The sequence below is a fragment of the Vulpes lagopus genome, chromosome 7, assembly GCF_018345385.1.
Source record: "Vulpes lagopus strain Blue_001 chromosome 7, ASM1834538v1, whole genome shotgun sequence".
Classification (NCBI taxonomy): domain Eukaryota; kingdom Metazoa; phylum Chordata; class Mammalia; order Carnivora; family Canidae; genus Vulpes; species Vulpes lagopus.
Window position 1 is genome coordinate 24,624,350 of NC_054830.1, and position 26,106 is coordinate 24,650,455.

The 26,106-nt window shown below is 41.6% G+C and overlaps 1 protein-coding gene across 4 annotated transcripts in view; it reads right to left on the bottom strand.

The window, feature by feature from the left end:
- ARHGEF3 (Rho guanine nucleotide exchange factor 3) overlaps positions 1-26,106 on the bottom strand; it is a 306,587-nt gene that overhangs the window by 42,161 nt on the left and 238,320 nt on the right. For all 4 annotated transcript variants that reach the window (XM_041761095.1, XM_041761096.1, XM_041761094.1 and 1 more), the window contains one exon: positions 1,670-1,777. In XM_041761095.1, the coding sequence (XP_041617029.1) occupies positions 1,670-1,777 (108 nt within the window). The remainder of the gene's footprint in view (positions 1-1,669; positions 1,778-26,106) is intronic.

Genomic DNA, 26,106 nt, shown 5'->3' on the forward strand with positions numbered 1-26,106 from the left:
ACTGGTCACGAGGGAGAGAAGGTAAACACATTTTTCTTCACTAGCTTCAAAGCCCTTCATCCGACTCCCCCAGACAACCTTATTTCTTTTTCTTCTCTATTCTCCCACAGAGGGGATCAGGGGATAAGCAAGGGCCCAGAGGCCCAAGCACTGACAGAAAAAGGGCCAAACCTATAGCTAATTCAGTGATGAGGCCTTTTTTCAGGAGAAACTGAGGAGAGCTAACAGAGGAATGGACAGGGAAGGGAATAAGCCCTGGAGAAGGAGAGCTCCATGAGGAAATGGAGAGAAGAGCCTGGGCTATGCGGAATCATGGCATGTTGGCTGAATGGTGTGGAAGTGATGGCAGGAGGGGGTGAGGGAGATCTAAAATACTTCTCAAATCATAGATTTTCATAGCATAGAACATGCCTTGGGTTCTGGTCCACAATTTTCTTAGTAACTTGGAAAGCCACAATAAAAATACTGCTAAGTAAAAGTATGCAGGACAAATAAGAAATGGCAGATTCAAGACCACTTCTCATCTAAACAAGATAAGCCTTTTGATGGCATGGCTTTTGTTGGCTTCTGTCTGCAAGAGGATTTTTATGATTATTGAATTTGGTCCAAGGCCTTGGACAAATCTTAACTTTTACCTTAAAATATAAACTTTACTGGGAGTCTAAGAGCAACTACAGCCACTTGTTTACCAAAGAATTATTATAATAGTTGATATTTACTACTTAGCTAACTAATTAGTAAATTAGTGATTACTAACAAAGGGCTTAGTATAGTTCTGTTAGCAATATAGCCCTTTAAATGCACTATCTTATAAATCTGTACTATGATTCTATTCTAAAGAAGCTGGTGACATCACTCACATTTTACCCATTAGGAATAAAAGCAAGACATAGAGATGTTAAGTCACCTGCCCAAGGTAACCAAGTCTTTGACTGACAGAGCCAAGGTCAGAATTGAAGTAGTTCTACTGCAGGGCCTTTTTCTAAGTCAGGTCAGCAAACATTTTCTGTAAAGGGGCCAGAGAGTAAATATTTTGGGTCTCGTGTGCAGTATGGTCTCTGTCACAACTCCTCCACTGTGCCCTTGCAGTGCAAAAGCAACCACATACAGTACACAAATATTTAGGCATGCCTTCTCCAACAAATTTTCACTTATGGACACTGAAATTTGAATTTCATGTAATTTTCAAGTGTCATGAAATATTGTTCTTTTGACTTTACCCCCAGTCATTTTTAAAGGAAAAACCATTTGCAGCTTGTGCGCCATAAGAAAACATAGGGCAGGATGAATTTTTCTCCCTATGCTGTAGTCTGCAGACCCTGGTCTAAACACTAGGTTCTCCTACCCTCCAGCTCATATCACATGCTGGTTTTCTTAGGAGGCCCGTGGTGTTTTAGGACAAAACCTGTGAGTGTACATATGAAAGGGGTACAGGATTCTGAGGAAAGAGCCAACAGAAATGATTCCTCCAGTCATCCCTCAAAGGACTCCATCTGACCCCAGTTTACAACTTAGAAACACATCTTTCTTCCTTTCAGGTCCCTCAATGCTCTCTTCTGCTGAAATAAGCATTGATTCAGATTTCAGCAGAGGTTCTGGGTAGAGCAGCAATGACCCCTCCTGCCTAACATGATTTCCTGCAAACATAAGCCCACCATGTCCTTCTTACCTGTAGGGTTTGGCTGAAGCGCTTTAATGGTGTGGCCTTCACGGGTGGAATGAGGTTTGCTAGTGATGTGACTCTGGAAAGGGGTTTGACCCGTTTATTACTAGGCTCCTATAAGGTTAAAGAAAAAAAAAAAAGGAAGAAAAATGTCAAGGTTAATTACAGACAACATAACTCCGCCCTACAGTCCAGCCCCACTCCACAAGCTGCTGGCTGCACACTGATCTATGGAATGTGAACAGTGCCCCGTCTCACTCTGGCTGTGTGGAGATGACCTAGCTCAGGAGCAAGGGAAGGGGAAATGGCACAGGGTGTCAACAGAAGCAGCCTCTGATCAGACAGCAAATGGGTAGGGTCTGCTCCCTATGCTTCACCCCCAATATCTGCCAGCTTTTAATTCAGGAGCTTCCACTTAGAATCATTCTCTCCAATGCCTCCTGTAAAGAAAAGCTGCCTCAGATTTTCCATCCCATGACCTTGTCAGGCAGTTGTTTTTTGAAGCTTCTGGTTTCATCTTTTTAAAAACCTTTCCTCTACCTTGCCTGAAGCCACTCTCCTAATTTCTTTGATGCGATGGTTTTTCTAAAGCACGTGGAATATTTGTTTTTTTAGTTCACTAAAAAATTTTTTTTTAAGAAAATTCTTCTATTACTGGGCTCTTTAAAAAGCATCTTTGTAAAAAAAAAAAAAAAAGCATCTTTGTATCTATAATATATTTGAAATACACCTATGAGTATTTATAAATAACAACCAGCAAGAGAGAAAGTACAGAGAGAAAATCCTACCACGGGCATCTGTTTCTGTAATTTATATAGCTACAGGTTTTGAGAATCACTTACACATAAAATATTTGTAAATCTGCAAGTTACCCCAAACCAAGTTGATGGTGAGAGGGAGCCTACCCATTCCAATGTCTTTGCAGATGAAAATTATATAAAAACAACAGGCTGTGGGAAAGAGGGACATGACAGACAAAACATTTTACAAAGACAAAGAGAACAGTTACCCTTGCCTTCCTAAGCTCCATCTGACCTGCAGTAGATGCTGGACAGCACATGAAGACACCAAATTTTGATGGAAAAAGCCAAACTTGCCAGTTGCTGTGGTGAACCTCAACCATTTCCAGAGGAAGCCTCAAGATGCTCATCTTTCTTTTTCAGCCATTGCTTTCAAAGTTTTGAGGGTTAACCCAGAACTTCAGATTCTCCAGGACATCCCTGAAGGGTGTTTTGAACATAGTAGGTGTTTGGAAAATCTTGCCTGAATTTGGAATTCTGCTGAGAAACTCATGTCATTTTGTGTCCTTGCCAATCTCAGATATCAGAGCCCTCCTGGAAATAGACCCAATCTTTCTGGCATTTAAATAGAAAAATTAAAAGGCTAAAGAAAAAAAAGTACAGAACAATTCCATAATGTTGCCAGGATTGACTTCATGATTTCTCGAAGCAGTGAAATACTTTTCCAAGACACAGAATGAATCCGGGCTGCCGGGGACCTCTCCAGCCTCTTGGCATGCTAAGCAGAACAGACAGTAGGAATCTCTCCGAACACTGAGAAGGCTCAGTTCCAAAATGGAAAGAATGAATCTCTCAATATGAGAGACTTCATGTTACTATTATTGAGGTGCTGAAGAGAAAGATCCAATAGCTCTTCTGCCTCCAGGTGACTATGCCCTTCAGGATGCTCCCTGTCCAATGCCTGGCTCCTGAGCATCTGTGCCCAGAGGAGGATTTTTTTTTTCCAGAGGAGGATTTTTAAAATATTTTTTACGTCAGAGCTGCATCACCAGCATACTAAACACACACACACACACACACACACACACACACACACACCCTCTTGAGCATCCACTGAATTTCTCTAAATAGCTCCTGCTTTGGGCTTGAAATGCCAGAGTTGTGATATCACCACCTTTGGTGGCACAAACTGCACTGCAGCAAATGAGGAAAGGAGGGATTTCATGGGGGCAGCTGGACTTGGTCTCAGATAATCCTCAGGCACCTGAGAGCCTGGAGACTTCTGGATCTCTAGTTTTTTGGTTGTTTGTTTTTTGGATTTTTTGTTTGTTTTCCTTCAGATCTCTGGTTTTTTAACAATTAAAGGTGCTGGATCACAGCTTCTGTATCAGAATGGTGAAGCTGAAGGGTAAATGCCAATAGGGTTCTCTTGCTTTAAAAAGAGTCAGGGAGCTTTGCACACTTGGCAGGATGGGGGACAATTCAGTTCTGTCCCACTTGCTGTGTCATCTTTTCTAAGGTTCTGCTGACTTTGCTGCCCATTTTATATGACCCAGTCAATGTGTGTTTCCTACACAGCTACAAGATATATGTAAAATGTAGATGCCAGCCCCTCTGCAGGTTGTGTACAGTGGCACTACATGAAATTGTAATTAAAACTCCTTTCCTGGGATGCCTGGGTGGCTCACCAGTTGGGCGCCTGCTTCAGCTCAGGTTGTGATCCTGGGATCCGGGGTCTTGTCTCACATTGGGCTCCCTGCGAGGAGCCTACTTCTCCCTCGGCCTGTGTCTCTGCTTCTCTCTCTCAGTCTGTGTCTCTCATGAATAAATAAATAAATCTTAAAAAAAAAAAACTTTCTTAAGGCATTGCCCATTTAGAAGTAAACATCAGGCTGCTCTCTGGCAATCTGACATTCCCAAGTAATGAACAAGTGAGCCAGAAACCACTGCTGCATGATTTAGTGCTGTGATCCAGCAAAGCAAGCAAGTGCAATTTCAAGACCACAACATTTACAGGTTATTGGATCTATGGAGGAGGCTTTATGCCTGACCCACAAGAGCAGAGTGTGAATTATGGTGTTCTCCTTGAGGGCTTCAGTGAGAATAGGAGATTAAAAAAATTCTTGGCCTAATTTGATTTTTCTTTTCCATTTACTCAGTATGTCTCCAGCTTCATTTTACTGCTATCTAAAAAGAGCCCTCAGGGAAAATGTTTCCAGATTCTAGTTAAATAGCTCTACGGAAAGCTAGCAAATGTAATTCCAAGGATGCTTTCGGGCTTTACAGAGAGAGGACAAAATACAACCTGCAGAGGCTTCCTAGTCCAATGACTCAGCTGCCAGTCCAAGCTGGATAAGGTCAATTGTAAACCCAGAAACAAGATATCCTGTTTCAAGCATAGATACCACCCCCACCATGCAATTTTAAGAGAGGGCAGGAGGGCATCTCACTAAAAAGATTAAAAAACAGAAAAAAAAAATAAAGGCATTGAGTATTGTGTCTAGGTAGTATTGTCTGAATAAGAAAAGTTTGTTTCATCTTTTCTAGGACTTATAGGTTTTTTGGTTTTCTTGTCTTATTGCACTAGCTAGGACCACCTATATATTATTGATTATAAGCTGAGAGAGCAGGTACATTAGTGTAATTCTTGATTCTAAAGTGGTTATTATGAAGAATTCATCATTATGGACTGTGTTTGCTGAGACCATGGAAGAGATTACCCTTTATCAAGTAGAAAAAGTTCCACTCTATGCTGTTCGCTATGAATTTTTATAATGAATGAATATTGACTTTTAAATCTTTTTTTTTATAATTTATTTTTTATTTATGATAGTCACACAGAGAGAGAGAGAGAGAGAGAGGCAGAGACACAGGCAGAGGGAGAAGCAGGCTCCATACACCGGGAGCCCGACGTGGGACTCGATCCCGGGTCTCCAGGATTGCGCCCTGGGCCAAAGGCAGGCGCCAAACCGCTGCGCCACCCAGGGATCCCCTGAATATTGACTTTTATCAAATGTTTTCTCATTATCTTTTCAGAAGACCAGGAAAGGGGGGGAAAAAAAAAGAAGGGAGAGGTGGCAGGAAGAGAAGGAGACAACGTAGAGGCATGGAGGTTACATATTTTCATAAATGAATTGGCACGGCAATTTAATACATCTCTTGCGCTTAAATAACAAATGAAAGGGAATAAAGCACTCTGCCATTTTATTCTTAATATGAGATTTTATTTTTTATTTTTGCTTTTCAATGATTTTATTTTTTGGGGGGGGGGAGAAAGAAAGAGAGAGAGAGAGAGAGAGAGAGACAATATAAGCAGGGGAGAGAAAGTGAGAAAAAGGATATGTGTGGGGCAGAGAGAGAGGGAGAAACAGACTCCCCACCAAGCAGGGAGCCCGATGCAGGGCTTGAGCCCAGGACCCTGGGATCACAACCCAAGCCAAAGGCAGAGGCCTAACTAACTCAGCCACCCAGGTGCCCCTAATGTGAGAATTTATTAACAGATTTTAATACTCCTTCCGTAGGGAAACAATGGTTTTCTTTCCCTCTCCTCATTCTTACCTCCCAACAGGTAAAAACAAAAGCAGATTATATGCATGTAAGAAATTGTCTATCATATCAATATGATCTAGCTTAAATGTGTATTCCTTCAAAAATGCTTTCATTCTAATAGACATGGCATATAGGAAATCATTACTCATTCTCCTTGCACTTCATTTTTGCAGCTAGAGTGGCATTGGGGAACAATAGGAGGGTCTTCCTCATAATGTTTGTAGCTACCATGAGACCACCTTCACTCAGCCACAAACCCAGCTCAAGAGGGACCAGAAATGCATTCACCAGTGCAGGACTGACCACTTTACTGCAAGCAATACTGCTCCTGGCTGTTATACACCTGGCCAGGAACAAGGGAGAGGTGAGAATCAACTGTGCTAGCAGATGCTGCTGCTCATGAGTTGATGGAGTCAGAAAAGTCTTTCAAATGTTTGAAGACACCAGGGCAGCCTTAGGCAGGGTTCCATCTCTGTAGCGGGAGGAGGTGTGCTGGGAACGTGTAGTAGCCCTCTAAGAGGCTTTCATCATCCTCATGTTAAACAGAAATTACAATCTCAGAGTGGTTAGAAGCTCTAACATTATGAAATAATAATAATAATAATAATCATCATCATCATCATCATCATCTCATATTTAGTGCAGGGATTCCTCTCAATGCTTTACAGATATCTACTAATTTATTCCTCCTAAATGTTCCTGCAAGGTAGATACTATTATGATCCATATTTTAAAGATGGAGATACTGAGGCAGAGGATGAGCAATGTGCTTAAAATCACTCAAAAAAGATGGCCAGGATTTAAACCTAGGCAAGCTGGCTCCAGAGCCCATGCCCTACAGCTTTGTGTAAGGGGCCAGACGGGAAATGTTTTAGACTTTGTGGGCATCTGTAATGACTACTCATCTCTGCCATCAGCCTTAAACAGTATGTAAATAAATGAATGTGATTATGTTCCATTATAGACACTAAAATCTGAATTCTTTTTTTTTTAAAGATTTTATTTATTTAGTCATGAGAGAGAGAGAGAGAGAGAGAGAGAGAGAGAGAGAGAGAGAGGCAGAGACACAGACACAGGCAGAGGGAGAAGCAGGCTCCATGATGTAGGGAGCCCGATGTAGGACTTGATCCCGGGACTCCAGGATCACATCCTAGGCCAAAGGCAGGCGCTAAACCGCTGAGCCACCCAGGGATCCCCTAAAATCTGAATTCTATAGAGTTTTTACACGTCACAAAATATTATTGTTTTGTTTTGTTCAACCATTAAAAATAGAAACGATTCTTTGCTTGAAGACCATAGGAAGTGGGCTATATTTGGCTCATGGGCCACAGTTTGTAGACCACTGCTCTACACTACTCCTGGCTTTTATAGGGATCATTTCCCGTGTCAGTGGTCCTCATCCTCAGCTTTCCTGCTGTGACATACCCAAAGACTCCCCCAGGTATGTCTTTCTGGAGCCAGGTATACAGGGTTCTCCCCTGATAAGCAAGGGGAGATATCTGACTTATCTTTATGTGAGTAAACCCTAACCTCCTACATTTTAGTGTCTTAACTTTCCAAACAATCAGCCCAAGCATGACACAAACTTTCCCTGACCATTGATGTATACAAATAAGGGACAAGTAAAATAATAGGATGCCTGGGATCTGCTTCATAGTTATACAGGGAGAGGGAGTGAGATGTGTAGGAAACAAGGCTGATCACAGATTGGTAACTCTCAAAGTCCTGCCTGTGGTATACAGTCAAAAGACTATATAATACAAAGGTTTATTTTAATGGACAAAAAAACATTTTGCAAATATATCAGTGAGCACACAGATGCCATCCAAGATTTGTACTTCAGCTGTTAGTGAGGGCCTAGTGAGAAAGGATACTGAAAGAGACAGATGACAGACATCTAGAACTGAACATAATTAGAAGAAACCTAGTAAAATGAAAAAAAAATCTCACTACTGAATTTCAGTAATTTTTCACTAACCTAGACTAGAAGACAGAAGGGTCTATCTGGCTGGGAAATCAAAAGCTGAGAGAGCTACCTTGAAACATTCAAACTTAAAGATGACTCTAACCCCATGGAGAGGCACCAATCAACTGCCATACTCCCTGAAGTCTGCTCTACTCTATGGACTGTTTTTTTATTTGCTCTCATGAAGAAACCCTTCAACACGCTGCCAATTACTGGATTCCACAACATAAAATAATCTGGTGGAGTTCAACTCTGATGCAGAAACATACAGAGAAAATAGCCATTCAAGGTCAGACTGCCCTGTGAGGGAAGACCTCTGTTCTCTTGTATTTATTTTATGAGTGTGCTTTCCTTTCCCCAAGTCTGCCTCCTCAAATTCATGTTTTTCTCTCCATTCCTACACCACCACCATCTTCTCTGAAGAAGGCAAATCCCTCCCATCCTTGCCAGAGCCTCACTCCCACTCTGCCCCCTTCAGTCAAATCAATGTAAAGCTCATGACTCCAAGACTATCTTAACTTGACTCGACCACCCCCATCCTTGGGCCCAAAGGCTGGTTTACAGTGTCTTATGGTTTATGCCCAAGATTCTCACCCTCAAAACTTCTAGGTCACCACAAATATTATGGTGTTCTCACTTCTTTTGACACCTCCTATTGCCAAAGCCTTCCCACCCTTTCTGGGTTTCTCACTGACTTCTTGACCAGTTCTTTTACACTTGTCTGTGTTTCCTCCAAGCTATAGCTTTAATTCAAGTGGCTCCTCTCCTCCCCCTTTGGGGGAGCTGACAGCCTGCTTTGTATCTTGTTCCTCAAAGACAAGATATTCCTGCAGGTTCTCCTTCCTAGTTAATGTTTTACTAAATAAATGACTAAAAATGAGCCTCACTAAAAATATCTATGGTCTATCTATCATCTATCTATCTATCTATCTATCTATCTATCTATCTATCTATCTATCCCCGGCTCCCATACATTCTAGCTAGGTGATCTCAAGCAAGTTACCCACAGTTTCTTCAACTGAAAAACAAGGAAGGAATTCTCTCATAATGCAGTAGTGGGAATTGTGGCTAACAGCTATCATTTAATTCTGTAAGGGTTTACAATCTGTGTCAGGCACTGGGCTGACTGCTTTGTATAGATTTGCTTATGACATCTTCAGAACATCCAATGAGAGAGCTAATATCATTATTCTCATTTTATAGATGAGTAAGCTGAGATTCAATGAGCATCAGTAGTGACACAGGTCACCTATCTCAGGTGGCAGAGGCGAGAAGGGGTTCAGATCCTAGAACACACACTTCAGCTACAGTATTCTACCCAAGATACAAAGACAATGACTACATAGCACAGTGCCTTGTGGAAAGCAAGCTTTCCATTAACAGAGCCTAAAATTGAACTTACAAATTGGTATGTTTTTACTAGATTATTTCTCCTCCCCTTTGCCACTAAGAACAGGTGAATTTACCTAATCAACTCAATGTGTGCATTCTCTTTTTATTTTTTTTAAAGATTTCACCCATTATTTGACAGAGAGAGAGTGAGAGAGTGCATAAGTAGGCAGAGCGGTAGGCAGAAGGAGAGGGAGAAGCAGGCTCCCTGATGAATAGACAGCTCTGAAGCAGGGCTTGATTCCAGGACCCTGGGTTCATGACCTGAGCTGAAGACAGATGCTCAACCGACTGAGCCACCTTGGCGCCCTGTGCATTCTTTTTTTTTTTTTTTTTTTTAAAGAAATCGATCTTGAAATAATTTTCGATTTATAGAAGCATTGCAAGAATAGTACATAGTGTTCCCATGCACTCTGTACCTGCTCAATGTTAACATCTTACATAACCATGATACATTTATCAAAATTACGGTACTAACATTGCTACAAGATTATTAATTAAACTATTAAAGGATTTACTAGGATTTCACCAATTTTCCCACTAATGTCCCTTTTCTGTTTCAGGATCCAATCCAGAACCTCACATTATATTTCACCATCACATCTCTGTAGTTTCCTCCAATCTGTGAGTTTCCTGGTCTGGTCTGCTTTCATAAAGTTGACACTTTTGAAGAGTACTGGTCAGTTATTTTGCTGAAGGTCTCTCTACTTAGATCTGAGGTTTTCTTATGATTAAATCAAGATTATGCATTTTTGTGGGCACTTGGGTGGCTCAGTCAGTTAAGTGTCAAACTCTTGTTTTTCGCTCAGGTCATAATCCCGGGGGTGGTGAGATCAAGAGCCGTGTGCTCAGTGGGGAATCTATTTGAGTATACTCTCTCTCCCTCTGCCCTTCCCCCCAACTCACACGTGCATGCTCTCTCAAAGTAAATAAATCTTAAAAAAAAAAAAAGATTTTTAAATCTTTAAAAAAAAAAGTATGCATTTTTGGCAAGAATACAACAGAAGTGTTTTGTCCTTTTTGGTACATCACATCAGAGTGGTAAGTAACTTACTTACCACTTGGTTAAGGTAGTGTCATGGGTTGAACTGTATGTATACCCCTAAAAAGATACATTGAGGTTCTACCCCCAAACCTATGAAAGTGACCTTATTTGAAAACAGGATCTTTGCAGATATAATCAAGTTAGGATGAGGTCATACTAGATTAAAGTGTGTCCTAAATCCAATCACTGGTGTCCTTATAGAAAGAAGATTTAAAGACACAAAGGGAGAAGGCAGTATAATGACAGAGCAACTGGAGTGATGTATCTATAAGTCAAAGAACACCAAGGATTGACAACAAATACCAGAAGCTAGGAAGAGCCAAGGAAGGATTCTCCTGCAGGTTTCTGAGGCCAATACTTTGATTTCAGACTTCTGGTCTCCAGAACGGTGAGAAATAAATTTCTGTTCTAAGCTACCCAGCTTGTGGTACTTTGTTATAGCTGTCCTAGTTAGCGAATATATATATATAGTGAATAGTTATCTGTTGGATTTCTCCCTACAAATTTACTACTCTCTCCATAATTTATACATATATTGGAAGAGATAAATTGCAACTATGTGCATCCTTTTAAATCTAACTCTGTGACTACCCAGCATTTGCAAAACTGCCTTCACTGAAGTGTACATCTATCACCCTAGAGGGGATGCCTCCTGGCTGAACTGGGAGGTCAATCCAGGCAAAGTACCCAATAGAGTCAGAGCGGGTTGAAGTGGGCCAGGAAAGGGGCAGCTGATCAGCAGGCAGCGTACAACAGACCATAGGGGCACGTAGGACACGGAGGCAGTGATAAGGAAACCTTCATAGAGCTGTCTGAACAAGAGGACCGGAGCTACAGGAACACAAAGGGAAGCTTCTCTGGAGCCTACAAGTGGCTCTCCATCTTATAATTTTGTAAATAGAAAAAGACAATAATGAAATAATGGTCTCTAACTCTAAAATTTCCATGAAGGTTTTTTTTTTTTTTTTTTTTTTCTGTTCTCTTTTCCCTGGCACAGAGCTAACTGACCTGGTGTGTCATCTGTTACCAGAAGTTCAAAGGCAGATAATGAGGCCCAAATTCCAACGGAAACCTGGCTTCATTGATTAGGCCAAATGCATTTCAGGATTATTGGTTTCTAACCCACAAGGTGAGCAAAAGGTCTTCAAACTCAGAACTATAATTTTCCTTTAGAGATGCTTATCAGTGCCTTCAACAAAAGGCAACAGACCCTGTGGACTTTGACAAACCACCAGGAACAGTTCCTGGAGGGATCCCTGATACCTTTGTCTTGGCTAATCTCAAAGATGGAGGCCACACCTTTGTGTTTATTCTCTCCAGCTGTGGGTCTGGTTGCCTTGCCCTATGCATCCAAGAGAGATTTGATTTCCTCTGTGATGAAGTGGCTTAACTCTCCATATCAGATCCTATAAGAAAAACATCTCAATTTCTTAAAAAAAAAAAAAAAAAAAGCTGTGTAGTTTTTTGTTTATTATTTATTTTCATACTTTTGCTTGCTAGTGGACAGTAAGGAGAGCCTGGATAAATAAAATTCACAGGCCACGCTGAGTTAGTTCAGTCTCATGGCAAGCTGCGGGCAGGATATTGGACTGCTATGTTGAGAACCAAACAATTTCTCCAGCCTCCTCTCATGGAAATGCTAAACAGCAGATGATAGAGATGTCACAAGATGGTCTGGGTAGACCCACAAATTAAACCATCAGTTATCAGGGCCATAAAACTGAACATGTGAAGGTTAGAGAGGTTATATTTATTCCCTGAACATCAAGTCTTCTCAGCCCACATCTCAGCACCTGTGGCATCTAGCCAAAGTCTGCCTGTGAGGTGGCTGCTTTTGGGAAGCCTTGATTAAGGGGGAGACATCAGGGAGACATGTGACTGAGTGAAGACAATGCTGGCATGAGCCTCTGAAACCTTGCTCAGTCCCTCCCCCAAACAGGGCCTCCCACAAAAAGTAAATAAAAAATGAGGCTCGAAAGAAATCACACTTTCGGACAACTTCTGTGGTCATCCCGGCTTCATTTCCTCCAGGCCTTCCCGTTTCCTTCAAGTCTAAAACACATGCTGGCAAAATGCTATAGCTCCCTAATGTTCGTACAAACTAAATGGCAGAATGAAGGGAAAGAGGGGTGTGGAATGAGGGGGATGGATTTCAGCCAATATACCCTGCAGAAGCAATTAATCTTACTACAAACTCTGAGAGGGCTAATGTTCAGGGCAAACCATTTTGTTTCTGGGGGCAGACATCAAGCAACTTATTATCTTTATTTTCTGATTATCATTGAATTTGTGCCTCTACATTAGAAAAATAACCTGACCTACTTGTCTGCCATGGGGAAATTCACTTTTGCTGAATGACGGTGATGGGATGGAAAAAAAATGAACCTTGGGAAATAATTCAGTAAAATATGGAACTCTCTCAGAGCTGAAGCAGTCAGCAGCAGCCTAGGTTACGAACATAATCTCTTAGCACTGCCAGTAAAATAAAACAGAACCACTGTTTCAGACACTGTATTTTTGGCAAATGTTTCACTTTTCAATTACTTTCAAAGTTATTCGTTTCAGTCAACATTATAAGGGTAAGTCAACATTTGTCCTGGCAGCAAGCCCAAATTTGTTATTTTATTAGTCTGCTACTGGTTAAATTGGCCCAAGATTAAACACATCTAATAAATAGCCCTAAAATATTGGAGTTTAGTAGAAGACCACATTCAAGTTCTCTTACACAGGATGTTACCATTAACCTTGGGCAGAGGAGAAATGTACACCCACACCCCAGTTAAGTTCCTTTCAGCAAACGCCAGCCCATTGCCTGCAACTCATTTTGGTCATGCCCAGACATGGCACTACAGACCTTCAGAGAAAGAGGAACCCAAATATTCAGCTCTCTCTGCGGTCCCTGGGTCCATGTCTGCCTTCCGAACATCAAGCAAACTCTTACTATCTTGAGGCAGACAGGGCCAGATGCTCAGGCCTGAAGTACTTCAAGAGTCTGACCCCCTAAAAAAGTGTTGGGGCTGCCAGCAGAGTCATGCCTCTGTGGCCTTTAAGGAAAGGCCAGCTTTGGGCCCAAGAGATATTTTCTCACCATTAGATTCAGGTTGTGCATTTTTGGCAAGAATGTGCATTTTGTGCCCATCATACCACACTCATCTGTAGGTCTAGAAAAATGGGGTCAAAGCACACACTGCTGGTTGCAGAATGCCAACAAGGCACCTGGAGGTGGCAGTGGTGGCCTAATCACAGGCACAGGGCCCAGAGGAAGACCTCTGTGGTTCTGGGGTTTCACAGGCAGTCATTTCCTACTGACTTCTTAGAACTCCTTTGGTGGGATACAAATTCTGCATTTGTTTATCTCTATAAAAGGGAATCCCTGGCTTCCCCTTGGGCTGAGTTGAGGGGAAGAGGGAGAATGCCATTGGGGATCACACCATACTTCAGGTTTGGGAATTGCTGTGTACAGACTAAGGATATTTGCTGAGGCTTCTCCAGAGTTTAGGAAGAAGTGGAAAGTCTCTGCGGCAAGTGACAAAGTTCTTACCATGCTGGCCCAAAGAATGTGTTGATTCTTTGCAAAGGATCTAAGGATAAAATATGAGCCAACCTTCCTGGCCAGAGCACAATGCCCTATGACCTCGGACAATGGAACCTCCATGGGCTTGGTCTCCTCCCCTGTGAAGTGGGGGTGACTCTCCTACCCCTTCACAAAGTTGTTGGGAAGATGACATGAGATCATGTGTGTGTAATGTGCTTGCTACAAGCCTGCCCCATAAGTAAATATCAGATTATTACTCTTATTTCTGATGCCCAGGGAGAGGTGTGGTCTCTCCCCAAGGCTGCTCTCCTACTCTGGTCCACTTCCTGCAACACTAGATTTTTGCCCTGGGCCTCTCTGGGATGAAGCTGGAACTCCATGTCACTTGCCACAACACAATCTCACCAATGACATGCTCCTGCCACTACATCTCAGGTTATGAGACCACATATTTTGATTCCACATTCCTGCCTTGCCTTTCTTCCTGCAGTTTTATCATCTGTTTAGTCAAGCTCTAGCTGAATAGAGAAACACTGGGCGTGGTTTGGCAGGATCTGAGGCTATGCCGGAGGAGAGGAAAATGAAATCTCAAGATAAGAACCTGAGTTGGGGAAGGGAATCCAAGTGGGTCTTGAGGTCTGCATCAGAACCACCCTACCCAACCCAACATCACTAAATTATGGGCTAGAAGAGCTGGTCTCCAATCTTGCCAGATCCCAGTATGACCTGGGATTAGACACTGATAGGAACCATGGGTGATTAGCTCATGTCAGGTGAGCAAGGTGGAATCTCTCCCCCAAATAACAAGTTTCCCTGGGCTTCCAGAAAGGACCATACAGATACACTGGCATGTCCTTTCTCTTTTTCATCCACCTATTATCCTCTGAACCTCAGAATTATCATTTCTCAGAAATGGAAAAAAAAAAAAAGCACAGAAATAAAAAAAGATGCTCAGATCTTAATCTCACTGTCCCAAAGGAAGGACAGACTGTTCCAGCTGAATTTGGGATGATCAAATATGTCTCAGGCAAGCAAAGCTGACAGCGAGGTCTGCCATCTGACTGAAGACTAGGATGGGACCAGCAATCTCACATACACCTGCTGGGTAAAACCTACGGGGACAACTGACCAAGGGCATGGGGTCAACTGGATGAGAACATGGACCCCCTACTCTTGTGGCCCACTCAACTTCTGTTTTTGGCAAGAACAATATCTGAGTAGACAAGACTTGCAGAAATGTGGCCTCCAGAGCGAATCATAAAATACATTTGCCACACTTCCTGGTCCCCCCCCAGCCGGCCCTTCTAGCACAATTTATCTCTTCAAATCATTGAGCCCACGTGCATCCTCAACAGCACATGCCTCCAGTTAGAACCAGGGAACACTGCACTTGCAGGTTTTAGAACAGTCTGCTCTCAACTGCGAACAGAATACACTGAAATCTGATTATTCAAAATGGAAAAAGCTACCAGTGGCACAGCCATAAGGGATTGACTGAATTAGGAATAAAATTTAAAAAATTTAAGCTTTCCTGTTTTCAGCTTTTAGCTGACATCTTACCACCCACTGAGCAATGGTATGTAGAAAAATAAGGTACAAAGTATGCTGTTCAGGAAGCTGAGAGGTAGGTAATCTATAATGGATTCATATGGCCTTTCTGTTGCTCCTACACACTCCAAATAAGCACGTGATAACTTCAAAATGTTATCCCTTGGGAGATGTGTAAGTGTGTGTGTGTGTGTGTGTGTGTGTGTGCATGCACACAGAACACAAGACTACCTTTACTTAAGACAGTTTTCTTTCTGTAGCACATTCTTAATGACAGAAATGAAAAATGCCCACTAAGAATGGGTTTTTCCAAAGACTCCTAACAAACACTTGGTTCTCAGTGTTGTACATTTGCAACCTTGAAACATAGTGATTATGTATTATTTCTAACTCTGAGCAATTAATATACAACCAGATGTATTATTATCTATAGTGTATTAAAATTCAGAAGCCTGCAAATTTGGAGAAGAGTGTATCATACACGACAAAGGAGGCAGAAGCCTCAGGCAAATTGAACTCCAATAAAAAAATATACATATTAAATAAAAAAAAGTCACAAGAGAGAAAATGAATAAACAATAAAGTTGACTTAAAAGAAAAGAAGTAGACACAAACCTGTGATTTGACTGTTTGGTTTGTAAAAAAATGTTGGTTTAGCCATTGGAGATTCAGTGGTAAGGGATGCCAGTAAGAGTTTCCAGAAAAGACAAAGGCAGTTTTGTGGTAAAAGAAAAATGTTATTTATTGTGGCAGAAAGGGGCAAATTCCCATGAGTCTTCCAGTTCAGGCCATCCACAGATGGGAGGGTTCCTTTGGAAGACCACATGGGGTCTAATCTGGCAAGATTTCCCTGGAAAAGTTTCCTCCAGGGATGGAGGGAAAAGTCTCACTGGCCAGATGCTTGCACCTCCTGCCCCACCATTTAGAAGTGAGGCTCTGGGGCTGCTCCTGAATTTATAAAGCAGGGCTGTACAGAGTGTTAGGGGCCACGTAACCCTGCAAAGCCTCCAGAATGGTTATTAAATCACATACTGCTGGGTTCCTTACTTACTCACAGATTCTGGCAATTTTCTAGAAATAGAGACGTCGTTCCACACCTAACCCAGGTGTGATTCATCTCTTCTATCAAATAGAGAAGGAAGTGCTAGACGATGGGGGACCCTTATGTGGGGACTCTAAGAGCCATGGAGTCACCCTGTGCTAGGTGTTGGCACACACACACTCATCTATACCATACAGCAACCCCATCACCTCATTTTATAAAAGAGAAAGCAGGTGTTCAGAGAAGTAAAGTGACTTGCCCCAAGTCATACCTAGTAGGAGTTGAAATTCAAATTCAAATATACCTGACTTGAAAGCCCTCCCTGCCACCCCCCACACCAGCTTCCCTAGATACACAACTTCCTCTTACAATACAATAGCAACAATACTGACAATGACTTCATGCCAGGCTGTGCCAAAGTGCTCTCTATGCACGATTTCCTTGATTTCTCTTAAGTTAGTACTATTAATATACCCATTTCATAGAACTGATGGAACTGAGGCTCAGAGGGGTTAAGAACTTTTCCTAAGGTTACACAGCCAGTGGCAGAGCCAGGACTGAGCCCAAGGCTGTTCCTCAGCGAGACCTGTGATTTTAACCATAGCCCTGCTCATCCCCTAAACCCTGTGGGAAATAAAGATGGTAGAACAGGGCAATGCAGACTGAGGCAGGAAGTGGAAAATTTGAAGCTGTTTATTCCACATTCAAGCCCTGTCACTCTGGAGTCAGCAGCCTCCCCTGTCTTCCCCCTACCCTGTACCCCCCAGGATCTTTGAGAGCCCAGCCAGGTGCACAGGTGCTCTGCTTATGGGCCTCAGTGGACATAGCCCTTTGTTAGGGCAAACCTGGGGAATCATGTGTGAACATCCAGCACCAGGGGGCTCACTGGATGACCACCTCCCAGTACTGTCCCCTCGAAGTCTGTCAAAATCCCCAGTGAGATTGCCTGCTTCCCCTGATTGACAATCATTGCCTGTTTGTTAGGGTTCTGAATGACTCAAACTAAAGTACAAGTTCCTTGAGGAGAGAAAGCATGCCTTTCCCTTTTAAATTCAGGAGAAATTGTTAGAGTGTGGTCTCAATAAATATTTACTGACAATCACAGAGCAATTAAGGGTCATTTTTAGTTGTGCGGTTCTTCACCAAGTTGTGTCCATCATGCTATGGAACTTCCCCACATTTCTAACAAAGGATCTATTTATAATTAAAGCACGCTGCTAATGAATAGGGCAGGAAGAACTCGCAAAGCAACCTAATCCTCCTCACCTGCGCTGGGTCTGTCCCTGTGGTTGGAGCTTGGTTCCCAGATGACACTGATCAGATGGGAGCCAGCCTTGTGGATGGATGACATGCTCTTCATCTCCCATGACCAGGGTGCTTCTCTACCCTGAGCTCACACTCCTGCTTGAAAGTCATTCTGGGAACATCAGAAAATCATACTAGTTTTTTTTTCATCCTGCCTGGCAGGAATGAACGTGAATCTTGCCAGTGTGCTTCAGAACATCTTTTGTTTTTTTTTAAAAAAAAAAATAGTGGCCAGGGCCAACTCGAATCCCTGGGAAATCGGGTGGGTATTTCCTACAAGGGAAGGAGTGATCTCCCAGCAGACCCCTTGAGAGGATGATCAGCCACAGCTTCGACTCAACTGATGTACACTGTAAATAGATGCTGCTATTGTTGCTGTGGAATACTTGCTTTGTGGAAGCCTTCTGCATGCTCATTCATCTTTCCAATTCCCTTGGAAACTCTTATTTACAGATAAGGAAACTGAGGCTTTAGAGGATGAGTCATTGTCCAAGGTCTCCTGGCTCACAAGTAGCCAATTTAGGATTCAGACAAGGCTCAGTCTATCCTTAAATCCAAATTCCTAACCACCACTCTGGGACTACCCCAAATTAAAACATAACCTTGATCAATCCTGCTCTTGGGGTGAAGGGGAAAAGGAAGAAGATGGGTTAAATGACTTCAGCTGGAACTTGGGAACTTGAAGCTTTGAAAAGAAAGAAAACGATTTTTGTTCTTAGAACAGAAATCCAATTAAAAAAAAATTGCTGGTGATCCCTGGGTGGCTCAGTGGTTTAGCGCCTGCCTTTGGTCCAGGGCGTGGTCCTGGAGTCCTGGGATTGAGTCCCGCGTCAGGCTTCCGGCATGGAGCCTACTTCTCCCTCCGCCTGTGTCTCTGCCCACCCCCGTCTCTGTGTCTATCATGAATAAATAAATAAAATCTTTTTAAAAAATTGCTAACATCTAGTCCAGGATAATTTTCTATGACACATTAAAGTCCATCTTTATCTGTTAAAAAAAATCTTGATATTTGAAATCTGCGTCCTATGTTCGAAGTCCAAATTTAAGATTTAGTCTGTATGCAGCTGTACCCAAACTTGGGAACCTACTGCTGCAGAGCTCTGGCCAGAGAAGAGCCCTCAGAACACACGCAATGTGCAGTTTGCAAACTCTCAGTACCATTGTGACAACTTTTTTTTTTCCAATGTACATACCACCTGAACTATTACATAGTTAATATTTCCTTAAATTACTCATCTCTTACTTAAGTAACCATATTATAAAAACAAACACTATCACTGCCTCGGCTGTAAATAGAAAATAACTTGAAAAAATGAACCCTATTGTTAAATTCTTATTAGATATTCTTGCCTGCCTGAAGCTTCTAAGCCTGAGGCCTGAGTTGTGTTAAAAAGGGGAACCAGCAAGTGCTCGAAAAGTATTAAAGACACACTAACTCCAAACTAAGACTTTCTCCTCAGCATGATCAGAAGGATCAGGACAGGAAGAGAACTGAAAAGAGAAAGGGATTCAAAATTACTGTATGTGTCCTATCTCTGTATCCCCCTTATCCCTGGTATCTGTTTGGGCTACCACAAATGGTATGAAACCCACCTTCCGGTAAAAAAGTGATTAAGCCAGTGTTCTCATTCCAGAATCAAAGACTCTGAGGTCCCCTGAGTCTACCTGTGTCCTGTCCCCAAGTAGTAGGGAGATTCTTGTAAGAATCAGCTTAGAAATCAATGCTGCTAAAGAAATTGAGATTTAAGCTTTTAAGAGTTCTCCAAAGCAAGTCCCCATTCCTTGCTGCTGAGTCAGAACATAGCTCACTCCCCTCGGCCCTTAGAGAGTGGACATAAAGCATTCAGAAACTAATAAGAGAAAACCAACCCTCTTCAAACACGCTCCCTTTCAAAGCTGTCCAACTTATGTCACCAAACAGCTGAGCTAGAAGGTGACTTTTCACATGTCTGTGGTTGACACTTAAGTTACCATCAATTTTTTTCTTCTTGTAATAGTCTGTTTCCTTCTTCACAGTGGTTTCAGACCCCTTCTGCAAGACCACACCCAGAACATCCAATGTAACCACCAACCAGTAAGGAGAATAACTAAAGGTGTGTGAGAATGAACAAGACCCAAAAACCTAACAGGATACCGATAAGCCACCCCAACCTGTGCAAAGTCAAACATATGAATAGTCTTTACCAGTGACCTTTAATTATCTTCTCTCTATTTGCCTGGGGTTGTTCTTCACATGCCTGCATCACTTGGGGATTATGAAATGTTAGCATTTCAGTGTAAGATAACACTGGAGAGGGATGCTTGCACTGGCCTTGTGTTGGGGCCAGAGAGCACACAGACTTACTAATTGTCCCTCTCAGGTATCAGGCCTGTAGCTCTTTCTCTTTCCACTCACTGGCTGCTTCCCTTTTTTTCTGTGGCTTCTTCCTCCAGGAAGTCTCCAAAGTTCCAAATCTGACAATGGTGGCAACAGCTAAACATTTAACTTTACATATTTTTTTCAAGGTCCTGACATAGGCTTTCAGTTTTATTTTGCTCAGGTTGCCAATTTCTCATGGTATCTATGGAAACCATCCCTTAGAGGGGGAGGGAATGCTCTATTTCTCTTTACCATTTAATTATCACCTCTGCTGCAAACATTAGATCTGCAGGATCTGAGCTCAGGAAGACATCATTTTAAGGGATGTCATCTACATGTACAAAAGTTTCTGTCTATCCATTTTTTTGTGGGCTTCTTGTTTAACACCAATCATACATCAAATATAAAGTAAGCTTTGCACTTGAATCTGGAGTGCAGGCCATGGGATGGACTCACCAGTCCACTGGCTCCCAAGTGAGGTCTCTGCATGCAGTGTTCTAAATTTATTGGCATTCACTTTGAACACCGAAAATATAGCTCTGCTTACCACCAACCCAAGAGGTCAAGGCTGGGCAAGGAAGGCCCAACATTTTGGCCCTGCCTCCTAATGTCTCTGAATCTCTGTTTCTTCAGTTGACAAAGAGGACAGTCCTTGCCTTGGTCAGCCTCCCTCAGCCTGTGCAAGGTTCAAAGGAGATCATATATGTGAAAATAGCTGCCTGCTATTTGAACACAGGGCAGCATTGCTGTGAATTTAGTGAGCATAGTGACAGAAGGAGAGGGGCATGGATAGAAATTTCTCTTCCCTGACTTCTCTATATTCCATGTGCATACATATACATTTAAATGAGCTATATATCATGTGTGTAATTATGCTCCACTTTTTTCCTTTTTAATTTTTTACGAAAACATTAAAGCATTTCTGTTGCCTAGCGTATAATGCCTCAAATGATGCCACTGATGCCTGTGCCAGAGGCCATGCTACATGGAGCCATTTCCTCATTATAGGTCAGAGGGATTGTTGGTGTTTCCGTTTTAAAAATAAGGAGGGATGCTAAACTGAAATCAGACAACTGGACTTCAAGCGTCAGCTCTGCCATGCCCAGTTGTGTGATCCTGTGAAAATTATTGAATTTCTCTGATTCTCAGGATCCTAATCTTTAAAGTGGGGATAATTATACCCAAGTGAGGAAAAGAATATAAAAATGCTTTGGAACCTATAAAATGCACAAAAATACAACATAATTATTACTGTAAATAATATCATTATGAACGACTTTGGACACATAGCATTCTTCCTCCTAAGAGCTAGAATACTGGGACCAGAGATTTGAACTTTTTTTGTGTTTTAATATATACTGATGAATACCCTCATTCTCCACAGATGCATGTTATTTCCCTGCAACATCCCTAGGACTGGGTTCTATCATATCTTTAAAATATTTGTGATGTCAGGGGGGTGCCTGGGTGGCTCAGTCAGTTAAGTGTCTGCCTTTAGCTCAAGTCATGATCCCAGGATCCTGGAATCGAGTCCCTCATCCTCCTGTTTGTGCTCTCTCTTCCTATCTCTCTCTGTCTCAAATAAATAAAATCTTTAAAAAAATATTTGTGATGTCAATTAGGTATGAAACAGCACCTATTATACCTTTTTCATTTCTATAGCTTCTATTAGAGTGAACATTTAAACAATCTTTACTTCCACAGTTCCTTGTCTGTGAACTACCTATTAATGGCTCTTTGCCCATTTATCAATGGACATCTCGGAAGGTTCTTTTACATTTGTATAAATTACATGACAAAAATATTAATCTTCAGTCTGGCATCTCTATTTCAAAAATTCTCTTCAATGTATTAGTCTACCTCTTTTGTCTACGGAAGCACATTAAACCCAACAAACACCTTGTTTGTTGATATAACATTATATACAGTGTCTCTGTGGGCTGATCAATGCTCAAGATGTCCAGGCACACTGAGGATGTCTGGTGCAAACAAGCAAGGAAGAGAAAGAGATTGGATAGTATGTTCCATTTGGAAAAGTTAGAGGAACCAGGACGTCTAGCCAAAAGAAACAAGCTCCTGGGGGAAGCATGTGTGTGTGTACACATGTGTGCATGTGTGTGTGCAGAGTGGGAGTAGTTAGGGAAAAAGGGTTTTCAAATATTTAAGGAGATGCCTTAATGCCTCTTGAACACATGAGAAAGTATTACAGTGTAATATTCAGTTGGAGAAAACAATATTACTATTAAGAGAGGATTTTTTTCATGATGCATACTGAACAAAGACCGAATGTACAGGCTCAGAAGGTAATGAGCTCTCTGTCTTTGGAGATGTTTAAGCAGAGATTGAAAGGATCCAACAGCAGATTAGCACTGGGCTCCATGTTCTCAACAGGCCTTTCCTACTCTAAGGTTCTCGAATGCAATGACCCTGGGTCATTTCCTGGAGGCTACTTTTGTTTGTTTGTTTCATAAATCCCCGGAAAAAAAAAAAAAAAAAGACTGTTTTGCTACTCCTTACCTCCTCATCTTAAGAGTCAGAAGAGGGGGGGAAATCCAGTGAATTTACCATTAAGATTTCTGGTTCTGCTCCAATTAATTGAAGTTTAGTAATAATCAGAGCTGCTTTCTCACAAAAGAACACAATGGCTCAAACACAGAAGGTCCAGACACAAGTGTTTCTAGACTTAAGAAGAAACCACTCCTTTCCCGGGCAGTGGGAGGTTCAGAAGCCTTTCTCGATTAACGTGTGACATAGCCTCTTCTAAGCTAATAACTGGTGTCAATTAATAAAAAATGGAAGGCATTAGAAACCCACTGGCCTTCATTCTTGACAGTCCACGAGTCGATACAAAAATAAATGGCAATGCAATCACAGCAATTTCCTCATTTTGTGTGTGACCTGTACACATTACCAATGCTGACAAACTATGGAAGGCAACTGCATGTATACATCACAAATGAAGTAGCCCTTCTAGAGTACACAGGCCATTAATAACAATTACATGTGCACAGGGCTTTGCAAAATTAGGATATTATCAGTAATTTACTTTCATTCAGTTGTTATAAAAACAGTGGCACCAGTCCAGGATTTTATAGGCAATTGCAGAGTGACTTGAGAAAATGACACAATTTGCAAGTATCCAGATGGAATCAGGGCCTTCCAGTTATTGGTTTAGGTGGAAGGCTGGTGGTTAATGTAGATAAGCAAAATAACTAATTGCAGAACTAACGGTGTCATCTCCACAGAGCTGAGCATGCGGAATTCTGCCAAAGATCAGCTCTTTGGTGTTGAGAAACACAGAACGGAAGTTGCCAAAACCTTCCCTCATGGAGGCTTACATTTCCTACTCCTTTGGGTTTGTAGCCATTCTGTGAAGTAGGCTCTCTGAGTAACGGCAGGGTCTCCCATCCAGAAACTCAGGAAAAAGTAGGCTTTTGACTGTGAAGCTATTTGCTCCAGCAGGCACATTCATCCTTCATGTGTTATGTGGTGAGGAGACCAGTGATTTAGTCATTTAGATGCAATGTGATGTGGTTGGGAAAGTACAGACTTCAGGGTCAGAGTAGGGTGTGAATCTTGGCTCCTCCACCTAGCAGCTCAACCATCCTAGAAAGGCTATTACCCAGCTCTGAGCCTCAGCTTCTTCTTCTATAAAAAGGAACACGTACACCAACCTCATAGGATTGTTGTGGAGATAAAAATTTGAGAAGCCATAGTAAGGCCCCTAATGCCCTGCTATGCATAAAAGAACACTCATAAAATTAGTATAGTGATCATTAATTAAAATTATTTGGGGAATCTTTTCAAGATGCATAAGTCTTGATGATGATGGTGCTATTTATTGAACACTTACTATGTGTCAAGCACTGGGACTAAGCATGAATCACCTCGTTGACCCTCACTATGATCCTAGGAGGTAGAACTCTCATCATCCCATTTTACCACTGAGGAAAACAGGGCTTAGAGAGGCAAAGTAGTTTGTCCAAGGTGACACCACTGAACAGGTGGTGGAGATGGCTTTAGGACTCAGTTCAGAGTTGATACCCTGAACATCCTTAAATGTACATGTGTAAAGTCAACATGTTTTACTTTAATAGGCCTAAGTTCCTAGTTCAAGTACATTGTAATCTGGAGGCCCCTCAAGACTCCATCTGAACAAGTCTCAGAATTATGGGCTGGATGACCATAACTGGATCCTATCAGTAAGTGATGGCCTTTACCTGAGTAACTCCATGTTGCTTCCCTTCCAGCAAGACCCAAAGTCACATGATTCATGGAATCTACTTATTTGGTCACTTGAAGAAATACCAGGATTCTAACTGCAATAACTCCTCAGAGCTATTTCCATGCAGTTGGTTGTATATACTTTAGGTCAACACTTTATGATATAGATTCCAAGAAATGTATAAATTACTGGAAACCATTTGACTCCTTTAGCTCTCCAGCTGGCATGCAAGGAGTACAACCCCAGGTGCATACAATTTTCAAGTCCACATGTGGACTTACTGGGGCATAAATTATGGCAGGGGCACAGGGTTCATCTTACCCTTTAGAGCTGAAGCTTTAAAAGTACTCCCCCAGTTACATAAAGTACTCATGATTATACATTTAAAAGAAAACATTTTAAAGCATTTTACATGTCTGTTAAGTTTTCATTCCACTCTCTTTTTCTTCATAGAGGTAAATACCCTTATGTGCCACAAAGTATGCCGGTATAAAAATGTTGGACTAAATCCATCAGGAAACCTGGCACCGGATCTTGGTTCAGCTGCTGATTTTCTTCATGGCTTTCTGCAAGTCACCTCCCCTCAGTGTCTTTATTCATAAAGTAAGGAGAAAAATATGTGCTTTATGTTAACCCTATAAAACATGGCTAGCGTCTTAAGTGAGACACTAGATCTGGAACTTAGGAATAGAGCTCTGTCATTTCTAGGGATATGTCATTCTAAGAGCCACACAAGGTTACTGGTAGAGTCAAAATCAGATCATATACTTTTGAGAGACAAAGGCAATGATTACAAATACTGCAAACTAAATCTGGCCTAATCCTGACCAACATCTTAGATAATGAATCTTAAAACCCAAAGTGAGCTGTCTATCAAATTGTCAGATATATTCTTTTTTTTTTTTTGTCAGATATATTCTTAAAAAGAAAATAATGGAAACATCTCTTTGTATTTTCATTAAAAATGAAATGGACCTCAAACTCTTAAAACCTTCTCACCAGGCTCCAGCATTCTTAGCCAACATAGGCATTCATTTGAGCTGTCTTTCTTTTCTTTTTTTTTTTTAAATAAGATTATTTATTGGGCAGGGGGAGGGCTAGAGAAAGAAAAATAATCCCAAGTGGACTCCATGCTGGGCATGGAGCTAAATGCGGGGCTCGATCTCACAACCCTCAGATCATGATCTGAGCTGAAATCAAGAGTCAGATGCTCAACTGACTGAGCCACCCAGGCGCCCCTGAGCTGCTTTTTTTAAAAGCAAAAAAATAGTGGAAATAGTGACTTTTGTCACTATGTGGAAATAGTGACTTTTAACTTATAATCACTGTAATTCATTAAAAACTAACAGCTTTCTTTCTAGTGACTTGATCAGGTGTTCAGAGCAATTAACATGCCTGGAAGGACCAGTACCTCCTGGCATGGGAATAAGTACCCAATAAATAAGAAGACAGATAAACTGAGCAAAGCTACATCAGTGATCAGAAGAAGCAAGCTTAACCATGCTCATGTGATACCATGTTTCTCTGTGAAAGTCGAGAGCAATGGACTAAAATGGACTCAGCTCCTTGAATTTCACAGTTAATGATTAGAGTTGGAAGGATCTAGCTGGTTTATGATAGTAAACACTTGCAACCCAACTCATACATCCATGCCATAAGGAAATATCAGATTAGAAAGCAGTATTATACTAATATCATAATCCATGTAGAATACTTCCAGTGTTTAAAAGAAACATTTTA